This window comes from Elgaria multicarinata, chromosome 14 (genome assembly GCF_023053635.1).
Source record: "Elgaria multicarinata webbii isolate HBS135686 ecotype San Diego chromosome 14, rElgMul1.1.pri, whole genome shotgun sequence".
In the NCBI taxonomy this organism is placed as follows: Eukaryota; Metazoa; Chordata; class Lepidosauria; order Squamata; family Anguidae; genus Elgaria; species Elgaria multicarinata.
In genome coordinates this window covers 33042586-33068585 of record NC_086184.1, presented here as the reverse complement: position 1 = coordinate 33068585, position 26000 = coordinate 33042586, and the positions used below count along the sequence as shown (strand labels likewise).

Sequence of the window (26000 nt, the reverse complement as noted above, 5' to 3'; positions counted from 1 at the left end):
TTTTTTGTTCAAGCAGGCCTTTGGAGAATAATCCAGCCCTCCATCTATGTTAATGTTTTATAATTTTGTTGTGTATTTTTTAATTGTTTATGGTTTTGTTTCCCTCCCCCCCCCCATGTATATTTTAAACTTTGTAAGGCCGCCTTGAGGCCCAGCATTGGGCAAAAGGCGGGATACAAATAAATATTATTATTATAATAATAATAATAATCGTTAACATATGTTGGATATAAATTTTCCGCAAAATAATAATAATAAGGCAATGGGAATTTTTCTGCCTTACATCACTGGGTGAAAAAGGAAGGCATCTGTGGAGACAGATTTGACAGATACGCCCATTGCTACCTGTTGTTCCTTTGGGCTAAAAAAAATTAATTTTGCCCTGCAGGCCTATATACTACTATGAGTAAATGAACGTTCAATTATGCTTAAGCAATTACTAGCAAAGGAATTATATTGTATAAAATGGAATAAAGCTTTAAGTTTTGAGGGAGTTGCTTGTAAATAAGTAATGTAGAATTGTGTTGTCTTGTCTTGCAGGTGCCATGATTCAGAACAGAGTGGAAGTACTAGGAAAGAAGAGCTGAAGATAAAGCATAAATTGATATATAGGCTAACTGGAAAAAAATTAACCTGTCTCTGAGGTGACTAAAGGGGAATAATGGTGATTTTGCGCCGGGCTCGGCCGCCTGCTTCCGCCCCAACCAGCAATGAATCTTGACTCGCTCTCGCTGGCCTTGTCTCAAATCAGCTACCTGGTGGACAATTTAACCAAGAAAAACTACCGAGCCAGCCAGCAGGAAATACAGCATGTAAGTAGAGAGTACCCCAAGATTTGGGGGGAACTGAAATGGCGGGAAATGGAAGGGTATCCACAGCTCATTTATCATTTACATTTCTGTTTCTTACTGGTTGAATCCAGATCTTCTTACATTGTGCTTACTGACAATTGGCATTTGTTTTGTCAATTTAAGTTACACTGGGTGCATTCGAACGACACGTTAGCCAATGCCTCCTTCCCCATTTGTTGGCATGCCGACTGAGGGTGGAGATAGACACTGTCAGGAGAGTCTCTCCTAAGAGCTTCTCCCCGCCCTTGGCATAGCAACAAATTGTGGACGGAGGGCTGGATGCAGAAGGATGCACTCACTCCTTCTGCTCCTGACCCTCGTTCACTGCAGTGGCAGGAGTTCCTAGCATCACCCGTCCCCAGCACTTTGTGGTGAACGAGGAGGGCGTGGCAGGAAGGATAACTCTCACGGTTTGACGTTGCACATCAAGCTGCAGGAGGCATCCTTCGCCTCCCGGCTTGAGGGGATGGAAGCAGGGGGCCAGGGACATGCATGTCCCCTGGGAACACGTGCCCACCAAGGGACAGCACAATCGGTGGCTCCTCAAGCGCTTTCTGGGATGGGAATATTTCCCATGCCTATAGAGCCCCTGCTGCTCTTACCTTGCGACTCTGTAAGCATGTGAAATAATCGATGGAGCCTGCCAGATGATACAATAATCAAAGGTTGTGCAGATAATCAACGATGCAAACATGTTATTTGCATTGGTTATTTTGTGGAAATAATGAGCAGTGGTGTGGTTTTCCCCGACAGACGACACAATAGTCAGTGGTAGACAATTTAAGCAACTGTTGCTTAAATAGTCCATCGTTGACTAACGTGTCATTGTAACTGAGTCTCTGGCTGAGTTCGGATGACATGCTAATCAACGGTTGTTTCCCATTCTGTTCCTATTAACCCTCCAGTTGATTAGCGTGTTGTTTGAACTGAGCCACTGAGTCAGTTTTCTGTCTTATTTATCCTGTTTTCTGACATGTCAGAAAACAGGATAAATAAGACAGAATTGACACAGTGACTCGGTTCAGACGACACATTAGTCAGCGGTGGACTATTTGAGTTTAGATGCCCTTGGCTGAATTGTTAGATAGATTTGTCTGAATTATTGTTTGTCTTTTGAGATAATTAAAACAGCAACATAAGATTAATGATTATGTAATGCACAAAACCGTCAAAATGTTCTAAATTGGATCTCCAGTCAATTCAAGACAGTTGAAACTTCTTCAATATTTTTTTTCTGGAACGTTCTGCAATTTAATTGTTTCTGGAAACACCATATAGAATCATAGAATAATAGAGTTGGAAGGGACCTATAAGGCCATCGAGTCCAACCCCCTGCTCACTGCAGGAATCCACCTTAAAGCATACCTGATAGTTGTCCAGCTGCCTCTTGAATGCCTCTAGTGTGGGAGAGCCCACAACCTCCCTAGGTAACTGGTTCCATTGTCGTACTGCTCTAACAGTCAGGAAGTTTTTCCTGATGTCCAGTCGGAATCTGGTTTCCTGTAACTTGAACTCGTTATTCCATGTCCTGCACTCTGGGAGGATCTAGAAGAGATCCTTGCCCTCCTCTGTGTGGCAACCATTTAAGTATTTGAAGAGTGCTACCATGTCTCCCCTCAATTACTTGTCTAAAACTGCCATTGTTTCTGTTGCAAACCTACTAAAGCAATTATGTGAAAAAAAAACTTTGGTGTTCTGGGTAAAGAGGCACATAGTATGTTCCTTTGGGGTTGCTGTCCAGGCCTATGAATGGGTTCTGTGACATACATTTGTATAATTTTAGAGCTAGATGAAGCAGTTTGGTGGGAGGCCCCTGCACCTTCTGTGTGTATTTTCCCGCTTCCTCGCTCAGTATTTTCTTGACTGCCGGGGTAGCATTCAAAAGGAAGGAATTTTGCTTTGGAAAGTGTGAACTAGGCCTCCTCTCTTGCTTCCATTCTCATCTTTTTCTTTGTCTGGTCCTTCCTTTCTGATGTTTTTGTGATTTTATTTCTTTTGGTTGCTTCGTTCTGGCAGGCACCATCAACATGCTTGGATGAGAGTCTATGGCAGAGAGTGCTATTTTGGAAGTGTTCCACTACTCTAACAGTAGCATCTTTGGCAGTTACAACAAGATACTCAAAGTTAATATGTTGTTGGAATTGTGCATTGGAGAAAGGATTGAGTTCAGATGTTATTTCAGACAGTATTTGCATGTTTGGCTGAGGAAGGAGTCCTCTGTTAGACTCTTAAATCTTTATCCAATGTGTTCATTATTTCCCATGCTGAAATAAGGCTGAATATGTGAAACACCCCCCCCCCCCCAGCTGACTACTAGTGAGTACAGGCTCTGTCAGAAGAGTAGAGGCAGTTAACACAGCCTTACACTGCCCTCCTGCAAATGTGCAGGAAAGAGAAATTTGCCAAATCAAGTCCAGCTGGCATCTGAGTAATGGAACAGCAGCCTGCTTTCATCCTGCCTCTCATAGTGTGTTTGCTGGAGTGCTAGAAAGTGTATGTAATCCAGACCCTCTCCAGCAGGAAATGAAGCTGCTCCAAGCCCAAGTGCTGGAATAGGCTGTGTAGAACCCATCTGAAGGATCCCACTGTTGAGCAGACTTCAGACAGTGATGTGGGTCTTCTGAAGTTTTTCCCCAGTGCAAATTAGACTAATTTGCATAGGATCATTTGCATTGGAAATTTTTCACTTTGCTTTGGAAAATCACTACAATGTGATTTAATTTAGCATATTTACTAAATACAAATAAAATAACAAAACTATATAAAAATACCCCATGTTAATTTCTTGTTCCACAGGCATTTGAGCTGAAATATTTGAGGGGAGAATTAAAGCACACTTAATGTAATTTAAATGTTATATTATGTAGACATTTTTATTGGAATACTTGCAAAAATGTAAAGACAGTAGTACGTACTTCCCTTACGTTGTTTAAATATGCGAAAGAAGTAAAGGTACTGAAAGCTGTTGAGACACTAATTTAGCTTTCCCCAGCCTGGTGCCTTCAGTCAGCATGGCTGGCTGAGGATGCTGGGAGTTATAGTCCAGAATATCTGGACGGCACCAGCTTGGGGAAGGCTGCACTAATTAATTTTAGCAACCCTGATTATTGTGCAGGATATGTTGACAACTATTAATCTATTTCAGTTTTCCATACCTTGTTGGGGCACCTTCAGTTTCACTATCATTACTTATTCATTCCATTTCATATACTTTGTAGGGATAATCATCTGAAAAAACATTAATTTCTATTTTGAAATGGCTAAGCTTGCCTAATATGATCACAATTGGCTTCCATTCATTGTTACTAATGAATGTATGAAATGGAAATTTTTAAAACACTGAAAAAAATTCCAGCCCCATCACTGCTTCCAGGTGTTCCAATTTCCTTGTCTCTAGAGAGAACTCTTTATTGAGTCACTGTGCTCTCAGCAGGTAACATGCTTGCATCAAGGTAGCCTTCAGAAAATCCCAGCTGGGAGTATTTTTTGCCACAGTTGCAGGGTGTTCTTGAAAGTATTTCCAGCATTTTAAACACAGCCTTTGAAAAGCTAGGAAATAGCACTGAATGAAGGAGGTATGTCCTCAATCTAGCTAAAAGTAAGAATCCAGCTTCTAGCCAACTAGTGTTAGAGAACCAAGGTGGCTGGCTGGTCACTTCTGAAATCTCAATTCCCCAAACACCTCTTGTGTACTGATAAAGACTGCTGTAGGATTTGCAGAGAGCAATTGGTGCACAGCTCTTCCCCTTCAATTGTTCTGCCCCATTCTTTTGATAAGAGTCTGCAGGAATGGAGAAGGAGGTGGCTTCAGTTTCAAAGAGAAGCTTCAGCCTGAATAAATTAAGCTGCTTCCCTTTCAACTCATGCAGAGTCAAACACTGTGTTGTAGTGGCTAAAGTGTCGGACTGGGAGTTGGGAGATCCGGGTTCTACTCCCTAGTCAGCCATGGAAACCCACTGGGTGACTTAGGGCCAGTCACAGACTCTCAGCCCACCCTACCACACAGGGTTGTGAGGATAAAATGGAGAGGAGGTTCCTTGGCAGAAAAAAGGTGGTATATTGATGATGCTGATGCTGATGATGCTAACTGGGAACATGTGGTGAAGTGAGCAGGTTAAGCAAGTGCTTCAGAGCCTGTGCTCTAGTATGTGAAAGCTCTATTTCAGCATTATGATGTGGAAGACCAGGGTTGGATTTCCTGCTACCTTCAGTTGAGGCACTTGTGTATCCTGCTCCCTTCATTTTTGTGTAATGAAGCTCTTAATCCAAAGATGTTCCTGCAGTGTTTGACATCCAGCCAAGACCGGTCTTAGTGCCTTTCTTGGAGACTACAGTGGGATGGGCCAAGTCAGTTAGAAGCAGGAATAGGATCAATTGTGGCTGGGCTTGATACCCAACTACTGCTTCTCAAGCTCTCCGTGCACTTGCTTCAATGCTTTATCTTAGTTAATGAACACATAACTTTTACTTGTAAGCTAGAAGTAATTTGATATCTTGAGTTTCTTTTCAAATTTTTAAGATCGATTGTTGTGCAGGAAATAATTGCTATAAAACCCCAAAAAGTTAAAACTACATAGCATTTGCATTTTTGGTAGAACACTCCAAATGTGGAAAATTATGGATTTAGACAAATAAGTTGCTTTCTTTAATTCTTTGTTAAACACATGGGGCCTGTTCAGACAATGCACTAAGCCATGGTTAGGCTGCTAACCCTTTTGCAGCAAGTGATTAGTGAGCTTGTTTAAACTGTGGTTATGTAGCCACTGGTTAGGAGTGGTTCACACGACGACACTAGGTGAAGAGAGCAGGATGGTTCACACAACACGCTAAGCCATGATGTTTAGCTCAAAATGCTTAAGCATCATGGTTTAGCGTATTTATTTATTTATTTATTTATTACATTTTTATACCGCCCAATAGCCGAAGCCATTTAAACATAAGAGTCCTGGTTCAGACTAAGTTCCATCTAGTCCAGTGTTCTGTTCACAGAGTGTCCAATCAGCTGCCTGTGGGGTAGCCCACAAGTAGGACATGAGTACAGCAGCACCCCTGCTCATCTTCCCCAGCAACTGGTATACGGACATATATTGACCCAGTCTGCATGGTCACCATGGCTTCTTTAAGCTGCAGGGTTCTATTTGCTGAATTACCTCTGCTGGCGCAGCATGGCGCTCAGACCTGGGAGGGATGACTTGATGGAGGGGGAAATTATGCTCATGTAACCCAACAAAAGGCCATTGGTTATTTGAGGGTTTTCTTCCCTGCAAGAAACCTTGTTGCCCAGGTTTATGCAAGCAATGTCCTTGCATGTCATTAGGCAAATTATGCCCAGCATGTGCTATGGCTTAAACCAGTGGTTCTCAACCTTCCTAATGCCGCGACCCTTTAATACAGTTCCTCATGTTGTGGTGACCCCCAACCATAAAATTATTTTCGTTCTTCTCTACACGATCCATTGTCATGGGATGGTTTGCTAATGAAAATAATACATAACAATAGCTTTAATAATACAAAAGATGAAACATGGCGTAGTTCAGTCAATACAGTTTCCTAAGACCATTGGAAATATGTGTTTTCCAATGGTCTTAGGCGACCCCTGTGAAAGGGTCGTTCGACCCCCAAAGGGGTCCCAACCCACAGGTTGAGAACTGCTGGCTTAAACAAACCACTGTGGCTCTGATAATGTCAAGTGGGTCACTGTTTCTGATACTGGATGTAGCATATGGCCATTGTGACTAGCAGCTGTTTATGACTTAATGCTCCATTTTTGGAAGGAAAAGAAACCTATGGCTGGTATTGGAAGTCGGCATATTTGAGCACCTGTCGAGATCCCGTATCGCAGTAGGGGCCACAGAGAAGAGCCCCCTCCTCTTCACCATGACAGCCTGCTTGTTTGCTGGTTTCTTCCTCTGGCCCAGTCAACGGTTGGTGGTGTGAAGGAATAGTAGATGCCACTGCCTACTTGCTCATTGGTCCTTTGCCTATCAAGCAAGCATGTGGTAGCAGTGATGAGAAGGAGGGGAGGAGCAAGAACAGCAGGTGCAATGATGGTGGGAAGATCAACTCACTGAGGGAGGAGGGCCAGGGAGGTTGTCTTGCCCAAGGGCTCTCCAAAGACCTGGAGCTGGCACTACGGTGCACTTTCATCTACAACATCTGGTCTCCCTCTCCCCCCCCCCCCCATTTTTTGTAGCTTGATGTTTTTGTTTGTTTACAAGTCTTTCAAAGAAGGGAGCTGGGGTATACACTGTTCAGTAGCTTAGACACTATTGTGTTCTTTTTTACCAGTAGAGGCAGTAGCTGTGGCATCTTGGAGGGGGGCAGAGAGAGTGAGTTGCCAAAGAGTAGAGAGCAAGGGAAGAGAAAGCTTGTATTTGAGGTGTGTGTCAAAGAAAGAGGGGGCAAAATTAACTCTTTGCAGGAGGGCTTTCCACTTGTTACAACATAAAACCACCCTTAGGGGGCACCACTGCAGTACAGCGCTACCACCCCATCACCACTTCCACATCATGCATTCTCCTTTTGAGCACTGAAAGGAACTACAGGTTGTTATTTTAATAAAAGAAGTGCAATTCAGGGAGTTTCTTAGTGAGGGCACCTTCCCTTGCAGTCCTGCTCAGACTTGCAGCCATAAATCAAACTCTCATGGCGCTTCTATTCCTTTAAAAGCTTCAGTGTTCCCCAGCTCCTTTCTTTGAAAGAGTCCCTCTCTGCTGGAAAACTAACAGGTCCATGCCTTGTAGTGTTTGTCTCACTATTAAAACATGCATTGCTGGATGGTTGACCTTCCAGCATGCCCAGTACCTGTCATAAACTTGACCTCAATTCTGGGCAGTGTTGCTGATCTACAAACTTTGGGTTCCTGAGGTTGATTGGATGACTGTACTTTTTTTTTTTAAGAGTGTTTCAGTTATTGGGAACAGGTTTGCTGACGAAAGAGTTCTCTTGCTTTTGCACTGTGGGCACAATATGGCCTAGTTGCACCAATTCCATAAACTTCAATATACTTGGCTACCTTCCCCAAGGTGAAATAATCACACTGCTGGGAATTAATAATTATATAATTCCTTGAGTTTCTTTTTTTTAAAAAGTGTTTGCAGCAGTGGTGGGACAGGGGAAAGACATATGTGTATTAGTGCTAGAGAAAAATGTGCATGTTGTAGAATTATTTTATTAACACATACAGAAATGATGGAACAGTTTTTCCCCCCCTTCTGTGAACAAAATTTGAGAAAGCCTTGATGCTTTTCCTCCCTGGAACTGAATCAGACTCCTGGGAATTAGTGAGTCACTCTCTGTCAGCAAGTGGTGATTTCACTGTTTAGCTGCTCACACCATTCACTGCTTTACATTCTCATGCTAACTGGCTGTCTTGCAAATCTGGCATTATTCGAGAGTAGTAGTTTCTGTGTGCCTGGAATGGAGCCAAAACCTGTGGCTTATTGTTGTGACCACAGCATTGCGGAAAGCATGTCCTCACGGCTACTCCGTTGTGGTTACGCTAGCAAATAGAGAAGGGTTGCCTGAGGATGTCCAGATGCATAAGTGGAGTGTGCTCTGGGAAGAGTACTTGAGACCTTCTCTAGCTTTGAACCTTGACTGCTAATCCTCAACCCTTGGTAAACCCAAGTCCTTCAAGGTTGGACTTAGGATGCTTCTCCTCACAGAAACCAGTCCTGTGAGCTGAATTATGAATCCTATCTGTTTTGGGTGTGAGTTGTGGGTATCCAGTACAGGGGCCCTATCCCAATTGCTTTTGCTTGCTCTGCTGAACTTGAAATTCCTCAGCTCTTCTAGAGCAGGGGTGCAGAACCTCGGGCCTGTGAGCCAAATCTGGCCTGTCTGGGGTCGCCATCCAGTCGTCTAGGTTCACTCAGATAGAATGCCCCCTTCCCCTGGACCCCACCCCTTGTTGTTTGGTGCTTGATGACAGTGCCAGAATTTCTGCTTTGCATTAAATCACAGTAGGCTGCTTGCCCCTGATCAAGGATTAAGAATTTAGCGGAGAGCTGCTATACAGAGTTTTTGTAAGCAGCATTTCCTCTTCTCCCTCTTTATGATCACATCACTAGATGGAAGGAAGCGACAGAGACACTGTTGGGGTCTCCAATGTGCCCACAGATAGCTCTCAGTGCCTACTAAGCACTCTGCCCTTTGTGATTTTAATTTTATTTCTTACACGTTTTTTTAAAAAAGGGGTGGTGGTGTTTTTTGTTTTTTTTGTCACAGTACAAAATGAAGTGCTGCCCTCCAGCACCATTTCTGTATGGGTTCCAACATGGAGTTCCGTGTCTTGGAACTCAGAGACCACCTGTGCCTTGTACTTGGATTCTGGGGGAAGTTACTTTCCTTTTAGTTTCACCAGTTCGGCTTCTGGGAAACGAGTGCTCTGTGACTGGCCATACCCACCACGGCAACCATTTTATGAAGAGCGAGCCCCCTCCCCCATGGCAGTCATTTTGTGAGTGCTCACAAGAGACTGAATTATATCTGTCGTGAAAGACAGACACTGGTTGCCAGTTGCTTTCCAAACTCAATCCAAGATGTTGATTTTAACTTTCCAGAGTCTGTACTCAGGTGTGACATTTCTCCTGTCCAGCAGAAGTCTTGCCAACTTGAGTATTGAGCTGCATGGTTCGCAGCTCAGTGCTAAAGTGCTTGTTGTGGGTAGTAATCTCTTTGAAGTTTTTCAATCCATGCAGCTTTTCCCTACACTGCATAGGGGTGCAGTGGGCAAAGTCTTGGGCTAATATCTGCTCAGAAAACCATGTGAACATATTATCATGTCTATAGGTACTCTGCAGGGCCTGCTGTGTGTAGGGACTGGTCCAATTCAGTATCAGTCCAAAAGCATGTAATCTCTGGTTTCCTTGGGTCCCGGTTGCCTGAGAATATGCCTGTGGCTTGTGAGATAGTATCATCACTGAAGAGAACTGAGGCAGAGTTCTCTTCTATTTTGGACTATGGGGAGCATGGAGATCTCCCAGCCATGGTGGATCAGTTCAAGACGCAGTAGCAGCAAGATCCCTAGAAGTGATTACAGAGAAGACTGGACAAGAGAAGGTGCAGAGAAAGCACTTCTTCCACCTTTTCCATGGTTTGAAGAGAGTGAGTTTGGAGCATCCTTAGACTATTCCAAATGTTTTCTTTTCTAACCAGGGAAGGCATCTCAAGGCATGGGAGGTTTAGATTGAGGGGGTGACTCTGTTGAAAACTGTCAGTTTGTTGTAGGATATTCTAAAGTGCAGATGCAACTAAGTTGGGATAGCATAGCCACAGTGACAGTTCATCAAGGACACACAATTGTGATAACAGCAATGTTCTCATTAAAATGCAAAGCAAATTTGAAAAAAGTACCCTGACGCTTTCATGAGAAACTGCAAACTGCAGGAGGGAGGAGGCGTGATGAACATCCTTGTTGCTATTGCTAGGCAGACTTTGGCGTCCCTGTACCCAAGGGCTAGCAATATTGCACAGCAGACTTAAGAGTGGTCAGATTTTTACCACTGTTGCCTCTGTTTGACAAAGCAACTCACACAACTCACGATTCTAGGTTCAAATGTAATGACAGCCCATGGTTTGAACAACCTAGAATTCACAACCCAACACCAAGCTGTGGGTTGTTTGTGGTTAACCCACAGTCCCAGATTTGGATGTAATGACAACCCATGATTTGCCAACCCATGGGTTAAACCATTTGCTGTCATTACATATGAACACAGTCAAAATACTGAGTGGATTCACCAAATTACACCCCTTGGAAATTAGTGTCTTAATTTATCCTTCATCAGAACTATGTACTGCTGTATTGTAAGGTCTCTCCAGAATTGTTGCGGCTGCATATTTCTCAAATTTGTATCTAATTTTGCTCCACTTTTGTATGTGTAAAGTCTGGTTGGTGACCATAATAAAGTTCCCACAGTTACAAATGCACTGGTGTGTGGCTCCATTGAAGTTAGCTGTTCTGTTTTTCTTGTTTTTTTCCTTTGCACCTAGATTGTGAATCGGCACGGCCCCGAGGCAGACAGGCATTTACTACGCTGTCTATTCTCGCATGTGGATTTCAGTGGCGATGGTAAAAGCAGCGGCAAAGATTTCCACCAGGTAAATTTTGCACATGAATTACCAATTAGTTACTTCATTTATTTTTTCACCCTACAGTGCTGGGGTTCCATTAGTGGTTTATAAAACTAACTGAAAATTCATACAGTAAATGCAGTTCTAAAAAAATTAAGCCACCTCATATGCACAAATTTTAAAGAGCCATCAGATCTACAACACTACTTTAAAAAAAGTTTTAAAATGAGAGCAGAGTGCTTTGCCCATCAGCAGTTAGGCCTTCTTAATGGTAAGTCTTTGCTAACCTGTTGAAATTTGGGTGGGAGTCGGCTAAACACACTTTTCTAGGAGAATTTCATAGAGGAGCTCCCACAGAGAAGCCCTGTGATTTAATTGCCCTGGTCTGAGTTTCTATAAATGAGGGAATCCAAAGCAATGCCTTCTTGCGTAGGTGGTGGCATTATTTCCAGTAGGCTTCGTTCACAAAGCCAGACACCCTGCTGAGAATGTTTTGTAATAGGGAAGCCAGTCAATGTTGAAAATAAAATAAATACTAGTATTATTATACTTATGAATTGCAGCAAGTGTTAAAGCTTTCTAAATTAGCAGTGGAAAGTTGTGTTAACTTTTAGCTTGTTTCTCAGGTTCTTTGTATAGTGTTGTTTCCAAAGCCTCTTGTATTAGAACTTTGTTTTCCTCAGGATTAACACTTGCATAGCTCAGTAATAGAATCCCATACTGTTTTTGCTTTTAAGGCACGCTGATTATTTGGCTTGCTTCTTTTTTTCTTTAAAATATTTCTTAATTTATCTTAGCTTCCATTCTGTTGTTTGAATACTGTATCCATAGCAGTCAGTGTATGTTGTCGCTGGGTCTATCCAGTAGTGATTAAGATTTGTATATTGAGTTCACCTTCCCATAAAACTAACCAAACTATTGTTGTCAGCCATTTAGCCACTAATACATTACGCAAATATTTGTCATGTATTCCACATTAAGAAGATAGTTTGAAATAGTGTGATTGGTGTCGGTGTAATGTTTCCACTAACGAAAGACTGAACTGAATGTCTTGTAGCTATATTGTCTGCTTCAAAGATGATACAACAGTCTCCTTTCTTTTCAGACTCAGTTTCTGATCCAGGAGTGTGCGTCATTGATTACAAAGCCAAACTTTATTTCGACGCTGTCCTATGCTATTGAAAATCCACTGCACTATCAGAAGGTTTGTATGCACCTTATAGGAGCACTAACTGAGTTTAGGAGAGGCAGAGAAAAATGAATGCAGACCCACAGTCTGTCCTGGTCCTGCATGCATCCGAAGTTGGGCACTGCATCTTCTGTTAACTAAGCTGGCTTCACTGATGTTGAGCCAGTTTGCATGACACAAGGGTGATTAATAAGCCATGGTGGCTTATTAACCATCTCCATGCGTGCCAGTCACATGCTGGCTGATTCCCTAAGTACTCTTGCTCGGCATGGGCTGTCATGATGTCCAGACTCGGCAAGGGTGGTTGGTTGGGGTGGCTAACAAATCACCCAGCAACCCTACAACAGACCTTGGGTTCTGGGTGGTTTGTTAACCACTGCAGCCAACCACCTTCGCTAGGTTTGCACATCAAGACAACCTGTGCTTTGTGAAGGCAATGTGGGGGAATAAGCCGGCACATGGGCATGGTTAACGAGTCGCTTTTGGTTTTATTAGTAAAACTAAAGTAAAAGTCAGCAGCAGTATAAAGATCTCAAAACACAATAACACATTTAAAAATCAAAACCGAAGGACTAAAAGCCTGGGGTGGGGAAGTCTTCACCTAGCTCTGAAAAGACTGCAGTGTAGCCACCCTCCTCACCTCATTTGGTGAGGGCATCTGAAGGAGGGCCTCAGAATATCATTTTAGGGTTCAGGCAGATATACATGAAAGGAGATAATCCTTCACATAACCTGGCTCAAGCCTAAGGCTTTAAACATTCATACTAGCAGTCAGTACCCCAAGGTTTCCCTATGAAATATGCCCCTTCTTTCCAACAGCTGGTGAAACACATACTATTTTTAAAAGGGCTGAGTGAATGTTGCCCAGCAGGAATCTCTTATTGAGGTAGTAGTCCTCTAATGCAGGTTGTGCAGTCCTAGGAAGGGTATAGGTGTATATATTTGGTGAAAGTATTCTGAGTTATTGCCACATAGTGATGAACTAGGATTTTTGAAAACAAGGTGCTCATAAAAACTTGAGAACTTGTATGTTGGCATGGGAAAATATTGGAACGTATGCAGTTAGGTTGAAAGAAGCTGTGAAGTTTTTTATGTAAACTGCTTAGAGGTATCAAGAGGTATTACAAGTAATTTAAATAAAATACATGATGATAAAGAAGTACTACTGTTGAGTGGACTTTGGCTTTGATTGTTCTGTAGAGGTTTTTTTGTTTGGTGTGTTACTCTATTTCTGGTTGTACTGTATTTTGTTACAATTGTGAATGTAACAGTCTCATAGATACTGTTCTTTTCTTTCAGAGTCTAAAGCCGTCACCCCATCTATTCACTCAACTGAGCAAAGTTATCAAATTAAGCAAAGTTCAAGAGGTGGGTTAGTTCATTCTATTTTAAATCATTAAGCACCTATGAGAGGACTGGCAACTTAGCAGAATCTGAGGAAGGCTGACAGTTGACAATGCTCCTGGCAGTGCCCACACCATGTTAAATAAGGTGTGGCAGCAGTCACCATGAATTCTTCTAATTCCTCCCTCTCCATTTCCTACACAGCTTCCAGCACTCGCTAGCATCTTACTTCAGACTAACAGCCCTTCCAGGAACATCACCCTCCAAATCCTGGTCCACCTCATTGGCATTGTGGGTGGAGTGAGGAATGTTCTAGGGAGGCCAGCAATTTTCAGACCTGATGTTTCCCTCTGGCTGATCTAGTTGCCAGCTCCTGGCATATATACCGAATGACTGAATGCACATCTACTCTCCTAACTTTCCTCTATTTGTCCATAGGTTATTTTTGGCCTAGCTTTGTTGAACTCTTTCAACCCAGATCTACGAGGATTTGGTAAGAGAAGTTTATATAGCAAACACATGCCAAATCTTAGCTGTGTTTTAGTAGGTTTAAGCTGCTTCCTGAGTCGTGGCTTATACAGTCATTGATTTTCATCATCACCTGGAGCAAATTCCCAGGGGCTGGAAGGGACCAGAGCATATAGTCCAGTTTCCCCATTTCAAGGATCATCCTTATAGCAGGAGGGGACCCCCCTCCCAAAAAAACACCTTAGATCATCCTTCCTCAACCCAGTGCCCTTCAGATGTGTTGGACTATGGGAGCTGTAGTCCAACATAACTGGAGAGCACCACATTGGGTAGGGTGCAATCCTATGCATGTTTGGGCAGAAAGGGTCCTACAGCTCCTAGTATACCCCAGCCAGTTGTAGGACTTCTTTCTGTCTAAACACCGCCCAGAGAGCTTCGGCTGTGGGGCGGTATATAAATGTAAATAATAATAATATAGGATTGTGGCCTTAGAGAATGATCTGAATAGACAAGCTATATTTCTTCCTGAGCCCTGCTGAGATGGGAGACTAAGTAGGAACCATATCTGAGATGCTCTTGATATCGAAATGCAGCAAGTAACAACCACAAGGGTTAAAACCGTCTTTAAATCCTGCTGTTCTTAGGGTACCGGTTGGCACTTTATGTTAATTCCAATCATCATTGGTGCACAAAACAGTTGGTATGTAGGTCATTGGACTGTCTAAATGATTGAACAGCTGGCAAACATAATTAGTGAATAGATGTGTTAAATGAATGGGACTTAAATTAGTCATGACTAACTTAGTCCCATTCATTTCAGTGGGTCTGCTCTAAGTAGAACTAGCATTGGTTTTAGCCCCTTGGTCCCAGATCAAGATAGATTTGAAAGTATTAAATTATATCTTGCCATGAGGATGTACCAGAGGCTATAGCAGGAACAGTGAACAAGCAAACTCATCAAGGAGGATTTGAATGGAGTCATGGCAGAGAAAGCAAAGGAAGACACAACCAAAGAGCCTTAAGCAGGAGCTGTTGACTAGCCTGACAGCAATGTCTTCCTGTTTCCTTGTAGAGAGGCTCCTTGAGAGCTGGAGCCAAACACTGTAGGCGAATGCAGGTGATCTCAGGTGTGGCTGCATTCCAAAGCAGGGTGGTGCTGACTGATTTCTGACAGGCTGTTCTGGAATGTAACTGATGTTATGTTAAACATATTATATGGTCATAGTAGTGGGCACGTGCAGTTTATAAATCAAAATAACAAATGCTTGTGCTTTTTCTAAAAGCAATCCAGTTAAACGCCATCTCTCTCTTTTTTTTAAAAAGCTGCTCAGTTTATTAAACAAAAGCTTCCTGATCTTCTGCGTTCATACATTGACGCAGACGTCAGTGGAAATCAAGAAGGTGGCTTCCAAGATATTGCAATAGAGGTCTTGCACCTCCTCCTCTCCCATCTTCTATTTGGACAGAAAGGAGCATTTGGGGTTGGACAGGAACAAATTGACGCTTTTCTCAAAACATTACGTAGAGGTAAGTAGCGTATTTGACACCTTTATTTGAAACTTACTTCCAAAAGGAAGCAATTTTGGTATAGGATAAACCTATAGATGGTAGTTCAGAAACAAGAAACGAAATTAAGTATTGTGGCTGTAAAATGCTAAAAGCAAATCCTGTTTAGGGACAATGCCTATTTTGCACAATATGTGTACGGTAGTCATGTCATTTGTGCATCCAAATGCAGATCCTAATAGGGGATGTCTGTATAGTCTGTTTTTTAGATAAACCTTGTATTTTTTAATGATTGGCAGCACACAAGTTCAGTCCTTCCAAGACAAGATATTTTTAGTGGTGGCACTGAGTTTTTGGAACAGGGATTGGGCTTGAATATAAATTGATGTATTGTAAGCACGCCACCCCTTGAGGTTTGGGGTTTGGTTTGACAATTGTCGCAGCCTTCCCCTTTCCTTTCCCACCTAAACTTAACAGGCAGCAGCTGCAGTGGCAGCCTAGCAGGATCCAGGGGAACGACATTTGCCACGGGGCCTTGTGCCTGGGTTGTTGCTGCAGCACCCAGGCTACTGAGCAAGCCCTGATACATAGTGATGTTGACAAGCTGCATTTCAGAAAATTGCCACATGCCAAAGGGATAAATGTCTGGCACCTTAATGAATTTCCGCAGTAATTATGGCCATTTACAAGAGAGTGTTGTTAATAATATTATTATTTATTTCTATCCCACAAGGTGTCTTACAACATTAACGTTAAACAATTGAACAAATAACATGTAATAAAATGGCATGTGTAACCACCATGATTGTAATTGAGGCTGGATCCCCTTTCTCCCGATACGCTCTCCATTGCCGAGCCTGCCTAAGCCAGAAAAAGGCACTTCTAGCCACCGAGGGCATCCTCACTTTTATAGATGAGACTAGGTCCAAGAGTACCCCAAGCAGGGTATTTGATCCTCCAAAGGGAAATGCACCACACAGAACTGGTTGCAAGCCTCCATCCAGCTGTTCTTCCCTCTTAACTGGATTAAGTTTAAGTTTGTTTCCTGTTTTTAGTAGAAAGACCTTTGCCTACTTGATTCTGAATTCCAAGACAGTCAGCGTGAACTCTTTTCCAGTCATAGGCCTTTTGCTTCATGGCATGATTTTGAGTATAGAACTTGTGTTGCTTTATGTATTTGATCATTGTGAAATTTTAAAGTGCTTCTGGGCTCTTAGATTTTCCCCAGGAACGTTGCCCCGTGGTGCTTGCACCACTCCTATACCCTGAAAAACGGGACATTCTAATGGACAGGATCCTGCCTGATTCTGGAGGGATAGCAAAAACAATGATGGAGAGTTCTCTTGCAGACTTCATGCAGGAAGTTGGCTATGGCTTTTGTACAAGGTATGTAGGTAATTTCACTATGACTTGGACTTAAGTTAAGAATCACAGAGTGACATTTTTCAGGGATTGTTAAACGTCGTTCCTTGAGAGAACAGGTGAAATTATTTAAACATTTTAAGTCCTACCATAGAAGTGATCAAAAGTAGGATTCCCTTTTGTTAAGAAGCTTAGAGTTCAACCCTGTACATTGGGGTACACAACCCGTGACCCATTGCTCTGTCACTTGATGATCATCATCTAAAATATTACAAGTAATTTTTGTGAAATTAAGAGCCCACCTGGAATTATTCTTGGTTGTGCTGGGGTTTCCCTTAATTTCCGATCTCTCCTGAGATAGTATTGGTGGGGGCTGGGGGAGTGTGTGCATATGAAGGTTGTGGGGAGAATGTGAGGGCATGAGTGTGTACGCACGCAGGTTGTGCACCCCTGCTATACATGTCTACTCAGAAGTCCCATTGTGTTCAGTGGGGCTTGCTCCCATGTAGGATTGCAACCGTAGTTACTTAAGAACAAATCACTGTGTTCTGTGTAAAAGATGTGTCCACCTTCAGGAGCCCCGTCGCCTCATAATGCAATTTTTGAATTTGTACATCACTTTTAATGAGAAATATTCAGCATCCAATGCTGCTGCTGAGCTTTGAGCCATATGCATAATCTCTGAGGCTGTAAATGTGTATTTTTCATTCTGAGGCTACTTTGCATAGTAATGTCATCCAAGTTATCTTCTGAGATACGTCCTTCAGATCCAAGGTGAGAAGCTGCCTCCTCCAGGTACCCATCCCCCATTGCCTTTTGTCAGGGGGAAGGCATAAGACACCTGGTGGGTGTCTCAATCTCTCCCTTGTCAGAGGAAAACTGTCTAGGCTTAAAATGGACATGCCCTATTCTGATGATGATTACTCCTACTCTCCTGGGACTTAGTGTGGTGGGCGGAGGGGCCTCCTAAGCTGCAGGTAGTTCTCGAAATGAATCCTCAGAATGGGATGGGGGTAGTCATCACTGTTGCATGGAGCTCCTTGCTTCTGGGTGTCTCCTGCAGAGTGATTGCTTTGAATGCTTTCTCCTGTGATGGTTCCTGAACTGAGACTTCCCCACCATCTTTGTCTTTGGACTCCTCTAATAGTGCGAGGTCTAGGCCTTGGGCCATAACAAGATCTAGAAGAGGTTGTGCAGTGTTGTGTTCCTGTGTATCAGGTTTTTTAGTAATAAGCTACATAAACTAGGTCATCTTCAATGACCTTCCTTCATCTCCAAATTATGTACAAATTGTCCCATGCCTAACCAAGTCACAGAATTGAGGGGAGTATGGTTGAAGATTAGAGCAGTACAGCAATGGAACCAATGACCTAGGGAGGTTGTGGGCTCTCCCGCACTAGAGGCATTCAGGAGGCAGCTGGACAGCCATTTGTCAGGGGTGCTTTAAGGTGTATATTCCTGCATTGAGCATGGGGGCCTTATAAGCCCCTTCCAGCTCTATGATTCTGTGACTCCCCCCACCCCAGCTTGCTACCAAGCTGAAGAGAAGTGCTCTGTGAGAGATGGAGGCACCCAAGTTTCTAGCAGGTGGGATAGTTTAATTTGAACTTGACTAAGATGACTTTTATTGCAGCATATAGTGATGTTGTAAAATGCTCATGGTTACCAGCTATGTTGAAACATTGCTTAAAGTGTTGAAATCTCTCAGGGATGTCTTTTAATACTTTAGCAGTATTAGTAATATATAGAATAGTTAGCCCCCAATCTCAGCCATCTGTTTGTCTTGTCATTTACCATTGATCACATAATGTCATACTAACTTTTGTGGGAAAACAGTGTAGTTCAATACTGCTGCTAAATGTAATTCCTATTTCCATTGAAAATACTGAGTACCAAGCGGGTACTCCTAGTAGGTGGTTATTGTAAATGGCATGAATCTTGTTAATGCTACCTAAAATAGACCTATTCAATAGGAAAACTATACATCAGGCCTTTTGGAGATCAGTGTGTCCTCCACGATCCCAGGAGTTTGTAAATTTCTCTTTGAAAGAGTTGGCAGGACTAGTCTCTTTAAAAGAGTTGATGATCCTGAAGAAACTTAACCTGGACTCAGAAAGATGGGAACAACTGTAGTCCAGACGCCAACGATCTCCTTCCTGGTCAAGATGCTTGAACAGGTGGTCACTGATCAACTCCAGGCACTCTTTGATGAAACTGATTTTCTGGATCCATTTTGATCTGACCTAGTTTTGGAATAGAAATGGCCTTGATTGCCTCTTTTCTGAGAGAGATGGGGGAGTGCAACGCTGTTGATTATATTCTGCTGTTTTTGATACTATTAACCTTGGTATCCTTCTGGACAGACTGAGTTGGATTGTGGGGTCAATGTATTACAGTGGTTGTACTGTGACTTAGATGGTCAATTTCAAAAGTTGGTGCTGGGAGAGTACTGCTCTGCCTTGGAGATATACTGCAGGGTTACACAGGGCTCTATTTTATCCCCCATGCCTTTCAATATCTGCATGAAACCACTGTGAAGTTATCTAGAGATGTGGGCTCAAGTGTCACCACTATGTGGATGATACTAAGCTCCTCATTTCATCTAATACAGGTGAAGCAGTTGATGTTCTGAATCAGTGCTTTAGCAGGGAAATTGAATAGATGTGGAGGGACAATAAACTGAGGCTCAATCCAGATAAGATGGATATACTGTTTGTGAGTGGTTCATCTGTCTGGATGAGCGGTGTTCACCTTGTTCTCTAAGGGGTTTCACTCCCCCTTTTAAAGCAGAGTTAGGCAACCAGGTACCCTTCATTTGTTTTGGAGTACAACTCCCAGCATTTTACTCCCAACACATCTGAAAGGCGCCAGGTTGGGTAAAGCTGGAGTAGACAATAGCGGACTAAATACTCAGTGAACTGATTCAGTATTATATTTTAGCCCATTTTATAAACAAATTCTTTATCTCAAAGCCAGTTGCAGCCAGCATGGCTAATGGTTAGGAATGATGGGAATTGTACTTGTAAACATCTGGAGGGTACCAGCACACCAATCCCTGCCCTAAAGGATCGGTTGTGAAGTTTGGGGGTGGTCTTGGATTCATCATTGTCCCTAGATGCATAGGTGGTCTTGGTGGCTTGGAGCCCCTTTTATCAGCTCAGGCTGATATACCAACTATGACGCTACCTGAACAGAGATAGCCTAGCTACAGTTATCCACACTCTGGTAGCCTCCTATTTGATTACTGCAACGTGTTATACGTGTGACAGCCATTGAAAATGTTCCAGAAACTTCAGCTAGTCCAGAGCAAGGTGGCAAGATTGTTAATGCAGTTGGTTGTACTTTGCCAGTTGCACTGGCTACCAATCTGTTTCTAGGCCCAGTTGTCACCTGACATTATAGTTTCCTGGTCTTATGAATTTCTAGTCAGCTGTTAGAATTGGCTTGGATTTTATACTTGTCCCTTCCTGTTACAGAAGAAGCTAAATAGCTTGGGGTCAGGTTACTTGAAGGTGCATCTTGTGCCATATTCCCGGAGTCCCTTTTCTATGTGTCCCTGCCAAATGAGTTGAGGTGGGTGGTTACAAGAGAGCCTTTTCAGTGGTGTGCCCTGTCTGTAGAATACCCTTCCCAAAGAGGCTTGCCTCGCAGCTACTTTGTGATCTTTTCAATGCCAGGTGAAGACCTTAATTTGCTAAGCATTTCAGGAGCAGTTTTTAGTGCTACTGGATCGTCATACTTTTATCTCTCCTGCTGAGTGTAGTTTTATTTATTTATTTATTTATTTATTACATTTATATACCGCCCCATAGCTGAAGCGCTCTGGGCAGTTTACAAAAGTTAAAAACAGTAAACATTAAAAATATACAAAATTTAAAACCACCAAAAACATAAAAACAACAGTATAAAAACCACAGTATCCATTTAAAAACAACAGTTCTGGGGTCCGTTAAAAATAAACTTCGTGTTAAATGCTGTTAAATTCCTGGGAGGAGAGAAAAGTCTTGACCTGGCGCCTGAAAGATAACAGTGTTGGCGCTGGGCGAGCCTCGTCGGGGAGATCATGCCACAGTCGGGGGGCCCACCTTTTTTGTTGTTGATGTTGTATTGTCTGCTGGGCAATACAACATCAATGTAATAGACAATACAATCATTGTCTGATGATTTAATTTTGCTTTTATCTGGTTTGCTTTATTGTTATCTTGTATTTTATGTTTTAAATTTGTACACTGCTTAGAGAACTTCAGTTCCTGAGTGGTTTAAAATGTAATTCATTAAAATAAACATGTATTTTTAGTGTGGAAGAATGTCGCAACATTATCACACAGTTTGGAGTTGGAGAGGTCACAGCTGCCCAGGTTGCCAGGGTTTTGGGAATGATGGCTCGGACACACTCAGGATTGGCAGATGGCATTCCTTTACAGGTAAGTATCCTAAATGGCCAGTGATGCTGTGATTTAACTTGAATTAACTGAGTTAAATTCAAGTGTTTACACCAGGAGTTTTGGTGTCACTTTTAATTTTACTGAGCAAAATGAGTGACTGATGTGTTACATGTCTTCAAGTGGGGATTGTCTGTCTACAGCAGTGAGTGGGGAGCTGGCACCTGATCTTGGACTCGGGGTTGGACTCGATGGCCTTGTAGGCCCCTTCCAACTCTGCTTTTCTATGATTCTAAGGCTTCCAGTTCAAATCCTGTGGCATCTGACGTTATAGAGCTTTTGTGGTCCAGGTGTAGCACCTGGTTGAAGTGGGTTCTAGGTTCTCACTGTCAGTGCTGGGAATTCATGCCAGCCTCTTCCTGATACGGAAGAATCCACTGATGTTGCTTATTGCCACAGAGGCTGCTACTAATGTAGGTTAATTGTGTACAGTAGAACAAGGGTTTCTCAAACTCCCCACCCACCCTGAGCCCACTTGAGAAGGATCAAAATTATTGAAGCCCACCAGACATAAAATGGTAGTGCGAGGCTGGAGCCAGTCACAAAGTGGGAGTGGATGGAGGTGGAGTTTGGCTTAATCAACTGGCAATTACTGACATCATTTTCTATTGATACCTAATTAGTCTTTGGAAATTACTGAAGTCTTTTCTGGAGAGTTTTCCTTGTGGCAGAGAGCTCCATAGTTCAGCTGTTAGTGAAGAGGTTTCTTTTAATTGTTTAGGGCTGGATCCAGATTTCTTCTTCTTCTTCTTCTTCTTCTTCTTCTTCTTCTTCTTCTTCTTCTTCTTCTTCTTCTTCTTCTTCGTACAATGCCATAAATGTACATGCCACTGTACAAAGAGCAAAATAATTCCTATCTCTTATAGAATCCAATACAAGCTTCTTCTTCTTCTTCCTTTTGAAGCCTGTCATGTTCTGGCTCCTCCCTACCTTTCGTCCCTTACTTCACTCCATCGCCCTGCTCGTGCCCTCCGCTCCAACAACACCGTGTCTCTTACCTGCCCAAGAGTTTCCACATCTCTCGCTCGTCTTCACCCATTCTCGCTCGCTGCCCCCTACGCCTGGAATTCTCTTCCAGTGCATTTGCGGACCACGACGTCAATTTCTGTTTTTAAATCTCGCTTGAAAACATTTCTTTTCTCGAAAGCTTTTTAACCGTAGTGTGGTCATATTAGTCTATATTTAGTTTTAATGTCCCTACCCCTATTGGTTTTCCCCCTCCCTCCCCTGTCTGTTACAGTGATTTTAGATTGTGAGCCATACGGCAGATTGTCTGGTTTTGTTTTATTCTGTACAGCACCATGAAAATAGATGGTGCTTTATAAATAAATAATAAAACAATTCCCTGCCCAAATGGCTTACAATCTGGAAATGTAAAATAAAATTAAATAAAATTTTAAAAGTTAAAATTGAGAAAGAAAAAAAGGGACAGTAGGGAAGGGACAAAATTGGTACCCGGTTTTCAAGCAAAGAGAAAAAAATTCAACTGAGCCTTAAAAACTGAGTTTGAACTCGCAGTCCACAGATGCTCCAGAAGACAGTTCCAGGAATATGGTGCAGCTAGAGAAAATGGACAAATTTGAGCGAGAGAACAGACAATCCTCGGGCGGGTCAGAAGCATGATATTTGAAGAGTGAAGATCCCTGGTAGGGGTATAATGAGAGATAAGAGCAGAAAGATAAGGGGCTAAATCATGTAGTGCTTTAACATTTAGGACAAGGAGCTTGTATTGTATCCTGAAGGGGATAGGAAGCCAGTGAAGGGACTTCAAGAGTGGAGTGACACGGTCAGAGCAGTTGGCCGGGTAAATGAACTTGGCAGCAGAGTGCTGGACAGAAACAAGAGAACTAATGTGAGATTGAGGAAGATTACAGTAGTTGAGCCGAGAGATAACCAAAGCAGAGGAAACAGTCCAAAAGTCTGATTTTAGATAAGTTATAGAGGAAAAAATGACATGACTTTGTAACAGCCTCAATATGAGGAACAAAGGAGAGAGAAGAGTCAAAAATAAAACCAAGGCTGCGTCTCTGCTCTATGGGACAGAAAGGAACATTGTTCACAGTAATAGAAAGTGTATATTAGGAGGAAAAATGAGCAGTGCCCTCTGGACCACAGATGATCTATTCTACAGTAATAAATGTATGAGAATAGTAAATTCAAACTCTATTTTTTTAATTGAACTTATTTCTTGATAAATCACCTACATCACTTTACACAATTGATATCACTAGAGATCTTGTAAACTTGTACTTACCTGTTTAATTTGCAGTCCATCTCTGCTCCTGGAAGTGGAATTTGGAGTGATGGAAGGGATAAAAATGATGGAATGCAAACCCATACCTGGAATGTAGAGGTTCTGATTGATGTGCTTAAGGAGCTGGTAGGTTGATCATAATATAGCACTTTGGAAAAAACGTGTTGTCAGAAACTAGGGCTGCTTCACATTTGATGGATTTCCTAGAGGAATGTCACTTCTATGAAGGAAAAGCATGTACACAACCATGTTTGACAAAGGGGTATGTTTTGTTGTTTGTGCATCCAGCTGGAAGTGATCATTGGTGGTGGATTTTTGATGCATCTGTTTGTAACGTATGTTTAGTTTTTCAAGATCTGGTCAAAATATTTTCTACAGGCATACTCTATATGCTATTTGAATACATAGCCAACTTAACCAAGGAAAGATGTCTTTAGTTCTAGATTGTCATCACTATACCTCAGACTTTGGGTACCTAGTAGAAGTCTATGGAAATTGTATTCTTAATAGGAAAATATTAGGCTTGTTCCCTGACCAGAATTCTACAGGCTGCTTGTATTGTAACAGAATGATTGCGTCTTCATATTCAGTTAGTTCAATGCAGTCTAGCTTTGGTCTTCTTCACGTAGAACAGTACTGGGGAAATTTAACAACACTGGCAGAATGATTAAACGTACCATGAAGAGAGTGAGCATCACACATCTTTTCAGTGTTCTCAATTTCACAAGGGAGTGTTGTGCTAGCACTTAGTATAGCGGCGAGCAAGATGATTAATTTTTCTTGCAATGGAGGCAGCATCCCAGGGTCTATCTGTGGCCTTGATACTATAATGGGGGCAAGAATGCCATCGGTTCCGAAGCTGGGCACCACACGCTGATAAAGAATGATGGAAGAGGTAAGTGAGACTGTATCCAGAGTGAATGGCAGCTTTGTAGAGAGAGACATCTCCATGCAGAAGAGTTGAGAGGGAGGTGGAAGTGAAAGCCAGTACCCAGACCTTGCAAGGGGCGGGGGAAGAGTGGAGTGACCTGACCTTGAGCACAGTCCATTAATTATGCTCTCTCTCTCTTTGTGTGTGTGGCTGAGAGAGAGAGAGAGACTGACTGACTGACTGAGTGCAGAAGTCCACAGAGGCCCCTAACTCCATAGCTGTATGCCTGGAAAATGAAGAATAGAAACCTATTCATATTTAATATTTCCTTTGACTGTCTATTTGCTCTCAAGAATTTTATTTGTAGGAAAAGAAACCAGAATCTGCACCCCCAAACCACGGGTAATGATGAGGGAGCTATGAGGAGAATAGATATATATGAAAATACAACTTGCTAGCAATTATAGCTGGCTTCCACAACAGACCACATATCTAAATAAATATATATTTGAAGGTGGTGTCTATATACCACACATTAAAATGTTGAAAGTGTTATAAGATCCTCAAAACATTGCATTATGTTGGAGCTGAGTGTTTATCCTTCCAGTGTAAAATCCATTTACACTGACCATTTGCTAGTTTCCATGAAACAGGTAAATAATTTAAAAGACCATGTGCATCAGCGAATACGAAAGACTGTTCCAGTACAAAATCTATCCATATAATAACCTCTTCCCAAAAGAGGCAACTACTAGACCTTGCCAAAACACATGTTTAAAAGAAGCATTAAGCTCCATTGCAAGGCCAGCAATTACCTGAATTAGCCAGTCATAAAGAGACATTGTGGTGTCCAGTAGACATATCCTCCAGATATTTTGAACTACAACTTCCATAATCACTGACCATTGGTCATGCTTGTTGCTCATAATGGGGATTGTAGCCCAAAACATCTGAAGGGTACCAGGTTGCATACCTCTGGCGTAGTGTATAAAACCCCATGCAGGAGTAGAACCAGAATATAAAGGTAAAATTGTAACTGATACTTAATTGAACTAATGAGGCTTTTTTGTTTTTTTCTTGTAAAATTAACAAAACAGAGCAGAAAACAAATTGTGAGGAGAAAAAAGAACAAACATTACATGCATAGAAATGTCATTTCCCCCCATCAGATGCACCATTCATTAAAAAAAGATGGGGGGAGAGTTTTGCAAAGGTTTCAAGAAAAGCAGACCAAATATTCATGTATTTATCCACTCACAGGTGATGTCTATATACCACCTGTTCTTGATAACGTTAAGTCCTCAGTCCATTGCATTCTAGGGAGTGAACGTTTTTCCTTCCAGGGTAGTAATATCAATCTTTTAGCTGTCATAAGGCTTGGAAAATCCATTTATGCTGTCCCTGTGTTAACTTCCAAGAAACTGGTAGGTAGTTTAGGAGGACATGTACATTATTCCATATTAAAAACTGTTTCAATACAAAGTTTATCCTTATTATGACCTCCTCCCAGAACATATGATTAAAAGAAGCATTAGGTGGAACAATTATGCAAATTAGACAAACCCTTATTAAAAAGGCCTTGTGGGGTCCAATAAATGCGAAACAATTCATTTTGCTGAATAAGGCGTTCTCTAAG

At 42.2% G+C, this 26000-nt stretch overlaps 1 protein-coding gene across 5 annotated transcripts in view; it reads left to right on the top strand.

The window, feature by feature from the left end:
• Positions 1–26000, top strand: part of CNOT1 (CCR4-NOT transcription complex subunit 1) — a 112752-nt gene that overhangs the window by 11047 nt on the left and 75705 nt on the right. For all 5 annotated transcript variants that reach the window (XM_063140877.1, XM_063140876.1, XM_063140874.1 and 2 more), the window contains exons 2-10: positions 541–812; positions 10848–10955; positions 12034–12132; positions 13417–13485; positions 13900–13954; positions 15253–15456; positions 16653–16821; positions 21095–21221; positions 23509–23619. In XM_063140877.1, coding sequence (XP_062996947.1) covers positions 711–812; positions 10848–10955; positions 12034–12132; positions 13417–13485; positions 13900–13954; positions 15253–15456; positions 16653–16821; positions 21095–21221; positions 23509–23619 — 1044 coding nt within the window. In that variant the 5' untranslated portion in view covers positions 541–710. The remainder of the gene's footprint in view (positions 1–540; positions 813–10847; positions 10956–12033; positions 12133–13416; positions 13486–13899; positions 13955–15252; positions 15457–16652; positions 16822–21094; positions 21222–23508; positions 23620–26000) is intronic.